General features: G+C 45.5%; 1 protein-coding gene across 3 annotated transcripts; it reads right to left on the bottom strand.

The window, feature by feature from the left end:
* Positions 1 to 1715: 1715 nt before the first annotated feature.
* LOC136458130 (putative L-cysteine desulfhydrase 2) lies at positions 1716 to 4052 on the bottom strand. 3 transcript variants are annotated; one of them, XM_066458122.1, is made up of 2 exons: positions 2608 to 4052; positions 1716 to 2270 (listed from the first exon to the last, which is right to left on the bottom strand). In XM_066458122.1, the coding sequence occupies exons 1-2, from the start codon at positions 3976 to 3978 to the stop codon at positions 1896 to 1898; spliced, it is 1746 nt and encodes a 581-aa protein (XP_066314219.1). In that variant the 5' UTR covers positions 3979 to 4052; the 3' UTR covers positions 1716 to 1895. The 3 variants fall into 3 exon arrangements, with proteins under 3 accessions (XP_066314219.1, XP_066314220.1, XP_066314221.1); XM_066458123.1 differs by having other exon boundaries at positions 1716 to 2216; XM_066458124.1 differs by lacking the exon at positions 1716 to 2270 and adding an exon at positions 2274 to 2419 and having other exon boundaries at positions 2608 to 4050.
* Positions 4053 to 10499: the final 6447 nt, after the last annotated feature.

The following is a 10499-nucleotide window of genomic DNA, read 5'->3' as shown; positions in this document are numbered from 1 at the left end:
TGGTGATCCTTTGAGGTGATTGGCTCCTGGAAAAAGAGAAAAAGATAGAGAAGTTTAAGATCTAGACATCTTGAACACTTGGTGAAATCCTCACCACCTGTGGTGTTTGTTACTCTTCGAGTTTGGGTTCCTAGACGACTAGAGGTTACACGGGAGGTCCCAATCGGTTGTGGTTGTGGGGAAGTTTGTAAGGCCCTTTTGTGACTTACCTTGGTGGTGGGTTTGAGAGAGGTGAGTTCAAAGAGACTCCTTAGCCTTTGTGGATTCGTTGACAACGTGGACGGAGGCAAACCTTGATGATGAGTTGAACCTGGGATAAATATGTGTGTCTTGTGTCGTGCTTGTCTTGTTACTACTTGTGTTTGAATTTGCATTCTAGAGTTTGCACCCGATTTACATACCTTCCCAACGAGTTCAACCATTGTTTTAAGGAGGTCAACACATTTCCCAGAAAGGCTAGTCTATCAATCAATTCAAAGTTCATTCATTATATTTCATTGTAGTTCTATTTGTGCTCCGAAGCGCGGAGGGGCAGCGCATCTGTTCGGAACCTCCACGGCGTGAAGGCCCCGTGATCTGACAGTTTCGATTTAGTTTGTAAGTTTCAGAAAAACAGGCTTATTCATCCCCTCTAGGCCCTTGCTGCATCCATTCAGGTCCTTGTTGCTTTTTCTTGTATGTAGTCTTCTATGACTATCTGCTTGTACTTTCTGCTCTATTAATAGAAAACAGACATTGTCCGTGCCAATACATTAAAAAAAGAGAGATAAACATATTAAGGGCATGTGACAATGGAGCTGTGAAGACAATTTTATAAGAAACAAATATATTCATTGATCTTGATATAAATGCAATATTAGCAAGAGATAGTTAAATATTATAAGGCAACGTCACCTAGCGCTTAATTCTGGACTAGTTTAGCCTATTAGTCAGCATGCAGGGTCCCCATCAGCTCCATGTAGCCTGTAGGGCAGCAAACCACTCAGTTGCCTCACTGGAGCAACTTACACAGGTTCACTGCATAAACAAGTGCTTTACGAGTTGGATAACCCATGAGAGCCCAGGATAAGGTTCATACCATGATGCAGTTTGCTCTATTTAAGTATATATATGTACTGCATTAGCAGTAGTTAAGTTGTACCGTCAAGTGATTAAAATATGTAGAACTGAAAGCCAGCAATTTGAAAAGCGATTCATATGGAATGTAGCTAAAGGTCTTTATAGGATCGGAGCAGGGACCTTAGCAATGGCATATCACCATTTGCTGGTTTCGAAAGTAGCGTATCCAACCTGCAAAAGCATGGGAAATCGAGCATCCAATACTGCAAGCACTACTGAAAAGACAAAAAGGTCTGAAGCATGTAAAGGGTGATTTTGCATATCCTTAGTAGTCGTATCAAGTATGGCCTAAAGACGGGTTCCCAATGGGATATGAAACACATAGCGTTACCGCTAGATCATTGAGCTAAAATAAAGAAAGGAGTCATCAGTCAGATGCTTTTGGATAAGGAAATACTAGTGGAAGTCCAGGCATCCACCAGAAGTAGAGAAATGAAAGAGTACAATGCTTGGCTTCCACTCACGATTTACTACTGGATAAATAGATAGGTTTTACACAATGTACGGAATAGGAGGAAACAGCCAAGGGGGGCAATGAAGATAGCGGAGTGGCATTTTTCCACACTATAATTTGACACTTTGTTGTATTATAAGCTAGTACTTTCCGATATATACTTTTGAATACAGCATATCACTAAAGAAATACAATAATGGTGCAAAAGGGGAGGCTTCAGATCCATCTTCAGACTTCATTTGGAACAATGCTTTACCCCCCAGGGTGCAGTTGTTTATGTGGTTGGTGGTAAAAGGCAGAATTCAATGCCGGGCAAATCTGTTCAAGAAGCATATGGTGGACAGCTCGGCCTATGTCTCTTGCGGCGCAATGGAGTTATGGAGGAGACGCCACAACACCTGCTGTTCTTTTGCGACAAGGCGTCACAATTCTGGAACAGCATTGGCGTCCACTTACCCCAAACTGGGATCTCCACTCGTGACATCCACTCTTTTCTCAAGATCAGTGCAGTTCCAACTCTGCACAACATGTTTGTTGCCCTTTGCTGTTGGCAACTATGGAAATGCAGAAACGCTTTCATCTTCCGTAATGAAACCATGACTCTACGACAGCTGCTGCTCTCGTGTGCAGCTGAAGCAAAAAGCTGGAAGGCAAGGATGTCAAGGAGGCAAAAGCCAATAGCCAAAAATGGTGCAATCTGTTTGAAGACACGGCACAAAGCATTATGTAGAATTTGAGATTCATAAATGTCCATAGATCACCCTAAACTGCTAAACAGTAGTACTTATTACCCAAATGCATACCTTAAATAGTGACTGTTCAAATTAGGCGCTTCTATGCTTTACCCTATCAACAGAAGTTGAAACATTATAGGCGTAAAAACAAGGCTAGACGCTAGAGGGCAGAGGCTATACAACAACCAGTACGCAGCAAAGAACATGCTACAACAGTTCATACTTTCATCAAGAAATGGAAGTGAGCAAACAAAGGTAAAGGCATAATTGAGCTCAACAACAGTTTCAGTTAGAGAGCACCTTCCCAGAAGGTCTCAGCTTGCTGCAGGAGAAACCATCACGAACAAGCTTATGGACAGCATCTCTCAGGGCCTCATACTCCTCCCTGACATTGTAAACCTGATGTGAGATTCTCACATACCCAGTCACTTGATCGCCCTTGGCATCCTTGGCCATCTCTTGTCCTTCTTCAACACTTCTTGAGTTGTGGAATATTGGCACCTCGACCTTGAATTCGTTCCTCAGCATGTCCCTCACTCTCATCGCATCACCATTGCTCTCAATGCCAAGGCAACCAGGCAGCCCGACCATAGCCATGCTTCCGCACATTTCCGGCGGCGAGCCAAGAAATGTCCCCCATGCCTCGGCGAGCATCGTGCCCATCTCGATCACCTTGTCATGGTTCCGTCTGCTTATCCCCTCGATGCCGCCCTCGAACCGGCTCATGAAGTCAACGGCATCAGGCACAACGAGCTGGGCACTGTAATCCCGTACCCCAATCCAGGCGCTCTCCATGGGCAGCCCGTTGCCGTACTCGCTAGACACGACGGGGTGGTGGAGCTGCGAGGCTATGGGGTCATCCTTGCGGATGTGCAGGAAGGCCACGGCGGAAGGGCAGAAGAACCACTTGTGGAGGTTGCTGGTGTAGAAGTCGGTGCCGATGTCGCGCACGTCGATGGGCACCTGGCCGATGGCGTGCGCGCCGTCGACGAAGACCTTGTCCACGCCCTCCTCGCGGCAGATGGCGACGAGCTCCTTCACGGGGAGGAGGACGCTGGGCATGGAGGTGATGTGGTCGATGACGGCGAGGCGGACGCTGCGGCCCCCGGCCTTGGCGAGCGCGAGCGCGGCGCGGAACTCGGCGACGACGGCGCCCGGCGAGGCGCCGGGGAACGGGAGCGGCACCTCGACGACGGTGGCCCCCGCGCGGACCACGTACGCGTGGATGGAGTTCTTGACGGAACTGTAGGTGTAGTGGAGCATCAGCACCACGTCGCCGCGCGCGAAGGCACCCTCCGCGAAGCTCCAGGCCACGTGCTGCATGATGATGGCCGCGGCCGTGGTAGCGTTGTCGACGAGGGATACCTCGGAGGCGTCACACGCCCCGACGGCAGCCGCCACGGCGGCACGCGAGCGGGCGAGCCCTGGCTGGAGGGAGTCGAAGTAGAACGCGTCGGGCTCCGAGAGGAACAGCCGCTGCCACCGCGCCCGCGCCGCGAGGACCGAGGCCGGGCAGCACCCGAAGGTGCCGTTGTTGACGCGGGCCACGGTGCCGTCGTGGTGCGCGAACTCGGCGCGGATACCAGCTTCTGTGATCGGTGCGCTGGCGCGCTTCGCCGGCGCCGCGGCGTTCCTTTCCTCGGGCGCGTCGCCGTGCGGAGCCGAGGCCATCGGGATTTTGGGGACGGAGAGGGATGCGGGGGCTGAGATAGCGAGGAGCGGAGTAATGGTTGACTTGCAAATGCGATTGGCATGGAGCTGTCAGAGGAGTCAGGTGGCCATTGATGTAAAGGACTGGTCAACGGCCTAAGGCATCTCTCCGCTAAGACTTTTTATTTTAATCACAGCACTATGATAAAAATAACATAAATTAATTTATCTGTATTAAATAAATATAGGAAATATAGAAATTTTCCATGTCCCGGTGAAATCCTACTAATAATAGTGCACCCTTATATTCAAGGTTTTAACAGTCATATTAGGTTCATTAGATAACCATTCTATGTAAGCACATGTACTACTTTCATGCATATACCGAGCAATCAGAATATGATCCATCACTATCTTTATCATTGTCTCAATGTTTTAGTTATATTTGGCTCTTCCAGTCCATGAAGGCAAGGACAATTTAATTGCATGGCACTATGATAATCATGGGCGATTTAGTGTCAAGAGTGCTTACAAAGTTTGTAGAGCTGATCTGTCGCGTGAAAGGAGCCAAGGGGGGCACAATGTGGCAGTGGTAATGCATCTGATTTTATTTGGAAAGCAATCCGGAAGCTGAAAATCCCAGGCAAGGTAAAACATTTTTCTGGTGTTTGGCTCATAATAATCACCCTTTGAGGAGAAATCTGGTGCAGCGTGGGATGAGAATTGAAACAAGATGCACAATTTGTGATTCAGTAGATGAAGATGGTGGACATTTATTTTTTAAGTGCTGCCTTGCCAAAGAGGTTTGGAGGAATCTGAACCTGGAGAGCTTCAGGCTGTAGTTGGCGACTGCTGTTTTGGTCAAAGACGCAGTCGAACTAATTCTGAAGGCTAAGGAAGAACAAAAGCTGCTGATGATTATCACTATGTGGTATATTTGGCAGGAGAGAAATATAATTAGAGAAGGTCGGAGACGAGGAGCAGATTTCCTTGCTCGATGTATCCGATCATATGCAGAAGACAACACTGCAATTGTGGCCGACAACAGTTTGACGGGCAACAGTAAGCGCCGAAGAAAGGAGTATTGGAGGAAACCCCCACAGGTCTTTTTAAAGCTTAATTATGATGGATCTTTTTTGCCGAATTCATTGGAAGGGAGTTGGGGCTATTTGATCCGAGGCTGTGATGGGATGTGATACTGTCAGGAAGAGGGAAGATAGAGTGTCTCTTAAATGCATTCCGAGGTTATCTTCAAGAGCCAGGTATTGACTCTCGTCATCTATATCCTGCTGGTCACCATCGGCAAATTGAGTGCCGGTGTTGATAATATTCATCATTTCTTCATCCATGTTGTCTCTCGGGGCAGCCATCTAGCTTTTACTCTACTAGATATATCTATAAAAAATAAAACATGTTTCAATAAATAACCATCCGTACTAGTTGACCTTGCTTACGTGATCATCTCGGCGAGCATTTCTCCACCGGACGGCACCGTATTTGGCCAAGGAAGAGCTCCGATTCTACGAGGAAGGGAACACGGTCTTCCACGACCGTTGTCGCTCTCCCTCGTAGAATCAAAGCTCCTCTTTGACGTCCATTACCGCTCGGCAGAAACATGCTAGCTGAGATGAACACGGTCCGCAAGTTCAACTAGTACGGATTTTCTACAATTTTCTAACTATTTTCTAAGTTTTCCATTTAATGGAAAAATTAATTCTAAAAAATAAAAAGCATGATTTCTAAGTATTTCATTTCATGGAAAAATAATTCTAAGTGACCTGCTCGATATCGGCGAGCTCGCGGGCGTTTAGGTTGCCGAGGATAGTAACATTTGTAGATGACACTTGTAGGCCTGAAGTTATCAAATATTCATCAAATTATAGCTCAAAAATATGTTTCAATAAATAACCATCCGTACTAGTTGACCTTGCTTACGTGATCATCTCGGCGAGCATTTCTCCACCGGACGGCACCGTACTTAGCCAAGGAAGAGCTCCGATTCTACGAGGAAGGGAACACAGTCTTCCATGACCGTTGCCGCTCTCCCTCGTAGAATCAAAGCTCCTCCTTAACGTCCGTTACCGCTTGGCAGAGAACATGCTCGCCGAGATAAACACGGTCCGCAAGTTCAACTAGTACGGTTTTTCTATAATTTTCTAACTATTTTCTAAGTTTTTCATTTCATGGAAAAATAATTCTAAGATCACATAAGCCGCCGCTTTGTCTATCCGATCCGATAGGGTTTCACCAGCGCTGAGCGTCGTTTATGTTGCCTTGTTTGACGGTTCCTTCATGATCAATTCATGCTACTAACAGGCACATACAAGAGATAAAAAAATAGCATAATCATGTCCATTATTTTGGTTGACGTAACATGACACAAATGCTACTGACAGGCACATACAAGAGAAAATAGCATAATCTTTCCTTGATTTCCAAAACATGTCAGCAGCCAAAACTTGTGAACAGACAACATCTTTCCTTGGTTTCCAGGTTTCCATTTGGTGAGGCAGCGCGGAGAAGGCTTGGCCGCGCTCTGGTGAGGCAGCGCGCACGGGGAAGGCTCGAGCGAGCTCCGGTGAGGCAGCGCGGGGAAGGCTCGGCGCGCTCCGGTGAGCACGAGCGAGGTGGGGGCTGGGGACGAGGACGGCGTGCGCTCCAACAAGGACGAGCGAGGCGCGCTAGCTGGCCGGAGAAGAAGCGCGCATGCGCATGGGGCCGATGACAGCGTGCACGCGTGATGAGGCGAGGCTAGGGTGGTCGCCTGGGAGCGACGGCGCTGTTGGATCGATCTGGTGGAGAAGATGAGGCAACGACATAGCGGAGACAGAGAGGAAGAGAACTAGGGTGTGGTTTATAAAGGGAGACCTTTAGTCCCGGTTGAATCTACCAAAGTCACGGGCTATGGTTAGAACCGGGACTAAAGGTCTAAACTTTAGTCCCGGGTGTAGCCACGACCCGAGAGTAAAGGGCATCTGGGCGGGCCACGAAAACTGCAGCTCCACCTTTAGTCCCGGGTGGTTGATCCACTCGGGAGTAAAGGGGGAGCTGCAGTTTTCGCGGCCCACCAAAATGCCCTTTACTCCCGGGTCGTGGCTACACCCGGGACTAAAGCTCTACCTTTAGTCCCGAGTGGTTGATCCACCCGGGAGTAAAGGGGGAGCTGCAGTTGGCTTTCTCCAATTTCCATAAGTTTTTTCCTTTTTTATATATTTCTTTTATATAAATATGTAGAGAGTTCTTAATTGCCTAATAAATAAAATATTATCCAAAAAAATTATAAAAAAATTCTTGGACTTGGTTTTGCATTATTATACACAACAAAAATTTATAAACTAAACTCTTTTGTTTTACTGTATAAATATTTGACATAGTGTAAATAATAATTATAATTTGCACCATGCAAAAATATACTACTTAATTAAAATCATTAAAACTATTGCTTTTCGACAGAAAATTAGTTTTCACATCTTATTAACGTTCATCATTTGGTTTTTCATTACACATTCTCCACGGGAAATCCACCGTCTAGCAGAAAATTCATTTAAACCGTAGAAAATATGAAAACACGATAAAAAAATCTAAAGTCATAATTATTACATAATAGGTCTAATACATCACTATATATATCAAGCGGGCACAGTAGTGAACTTCTTCTTAACATATATCCCTTAGTTATGATCGCGCCGTAATCATGGAGTGTCCTCATCATTTAGCTAGATGCTTGGGTCTTTGTTCACTGTGAAGGGTGAAATTCGGTCATCCTTTTCATAATCTTCTGATATGTCTGACTTGTCTTCAATTCTGACGATGTTTCTTCTCCCTGAAAGAACTATGTGGCGCTTTGGCTCATTGATTGGGTCGTTGTTGTTTTTCTCTCTCTTCGGTTTTGTAGACATATCCTTGACATAGAACACCTGATTCACATCCTTGGTACGGACGAACGGTTCGTCTTTGTACCCAATATCGTTGAGGTCCACGGTTGTCATTCCATACTGGTTGTCGACTGCTACCCCACCTCTAGTCGCCTTTACCCATTGGCACTTGAACAAAGGTACCTTAAAAGTAGGTGCATAGTTTAGTTCCCATATCTCCTCTATGCAGCCATAATATGTTTGCTTATTTCATTAGGGTCGGTGGCATCTATGCGGACACCACTATTTTGGTTGGTGCTTCTTTTATTTTGGGCTAGTGTATAAAATGTATTCCCATTTATCTCGTACCCTTTGTATGTGAGGATATGCCACGATGGCTACCTAGCCAACAAATAAAGTTGCTCATCTATACTCTCATCACCCTGACATTCTTTTCATAACCAGTCGCTGAAAGTTTTCATGTGCTAACATGTACTCCAAGCTTTAGACTTTCCTAGAAACTCAAATTGGAGCAACTCTTTATGTGTCTCGATATATGGATCCACCAAAGAGGAGTTTTGCATAACTGTGTAGTGTGCTTTATTAAAATAATTGTCCTGCATACCAATATATGGTTTCTTTCCTAGTGTCCCCTTTCCACTTAGTCTCCCCTCGTGTCGCGATTCAGGAACACCAATCGGGTCAAGATCGGAAATAAAGTCAACACAAAACTCAATGCCCTCCTCTATTCCATAGCCCTTGGCGATGCTTCCTTTTGGTTGAGCACGGTTGTGAACATATTTCTTTAGGACTCCCATGAACCTCTCAAAGAGGAACATGTTGTGTAGGAACATAAGACCGAGAATGCTAATCTCCTTGACCAGGTGAACTAGGAGGTGTGTCATGATATTAAAGAAGGAAGGAGGGAACACTAACTCAAAGCTGACAAGACATTGAACCACATTATTCTATAGTTTAGCTAGATCCATTGGATCAATTGCCTTATGAGAAATTGCATTGAGGAATGCACATAGCTTTATGGTGGCTAGACATACATTTGGAGGTAGAATTTCTCTTAATGCAACGGGAAGCAATTGTGTCGTGAGCACGTGGCAATCATGGGACTTAAGTTTAGGAATTTCTTCTCTGGCACATTTATTATATCTTTTATATTCGAGGAGAATCCAGATGGCACCTTGATACTTGCTAGGCATTCAAACATGCTTTCCTTCTCTTCTTTGCTAAGAGTGTAGCTAACAGGACTTAAGTAATGGCGTCCATCATCTGTCTTCTCTAGATGCAGGTTGTCTCATTCTTTCAAACACTGTAGGTCCTGTCGTGCTTCAAGTGTGTCCTTAGGCTTCCCATACACACCTATAAAGCCTAGCAGGTTCACACAAAGATTCTTCGTCAGATGCATCATGTCGATCGCACTACAGACCTCTAGGACTTGCCAATAGGGTAGCTCCCAAAATATAGACTTCTTCCACATGGGTGCGTGACCGTCGGCGTTGTTCAGAACAGGTTCGCTGCCATGTGCCTTTCCAAATACTACTTTCACATCCTTGACCATATTGAGTATATCCTCACCAGTTCGGTTGCCCGGCTTGATCTAGTGGTCTGCCTTACCTTTAAAATGCTTGCCTTTCTTTCTTAGGGGGTGATTCGCAAGAAGAAATCGACGATGGCCAAGGTACATGACCTTTCGATATTTTTTCAAAAATATACCTTTAATGTCATCGAAACAGTGCATGCATGCATTATATCCCTTGTTTGATTGTCCTAAAAGATTACTTAGAGCAGGCCAATCATTGATTGTTATAAACAACAATGCTCACAGGTCAAAGTGCTCCTGTTTGTGCTCATCCCACACACGTACACCTAGTCTATTCCACAAAAGTAGAAGTTCTTCAACTAATGGCCTCAAGTACACATCGATGTCATTGCTAGGTTGTCCTTAGGCCTTGGATAAGCACTAGCATCATAATAAACTTACGCTTCATGCATAACCAGGGAGGAAGGTTGTAGATACATAGAGTAACAGGCCAAGTACTATGACTACTGCTCTGCTCCCCAAAAGGATTCATACCATCTGTACTTAAAGCAAACCTTAAGTTTCTTGCGTCATTTATAAACTCCGAAATTCTCTATCGATTGCTCTCCACTAGGACCCATCAGCAGGATGTCTCAACATATTGTCTACCGTACGGCCTTCTTTGTGCCATCGCAACAACTTTGCATGGTCTTTGTTTCTGAACAGATGTTTCAAGCGTGGTATTATAGGAGCATACCACATAATCTTGGCAGAGATTTTCTTCGTGGGACGTTCGCCCTCAACATCACCAGGGTCATCTCGCCTGATCTTATACCGCGATGCATGACATACCGGGCATGCATCTAACTTCTCGTACTCCTCGCCATGGTAGAGGATGCAGTCATTAGGACATGCATGTATCTTCTGGATTTCTAATCCCAAAGGGCAGACTACCTGTTTTGCTTCGTACGTAGTGGCGGGCAATTCGTTATCCTTCGGAAGCATCTTCTTTTGGATTTTCAGTAACTTCTTAAATCCCTTGTCAGATACACCATTCTTTGCCTTTCATTGCAATAATTCTAGTGTGGTACCCAACTTTTTCTGCCCCGCATCACAAGTTGGGTATAATAATTTCTTGTGATCCTCTAGCATGC

This window comes from Miscanthus floridulus, chromosome 6 (genome assembly GCF_019320115.1).
Source record: "Miscanthus floridulus cultivar M001 chromosome 6, ASM1932011v1, whole genome shotgun sequence".
Classification (NCBI taxonomy): Eukaryota; Viridiplantae; Streptophyta; class Magnoliopsida; order Poales; family Poaceae; genus Miscanthus; species Miscanthus floridulus.
This window is presented reverse-complemented; position numbering and strand designations above follow the sequence as displayed.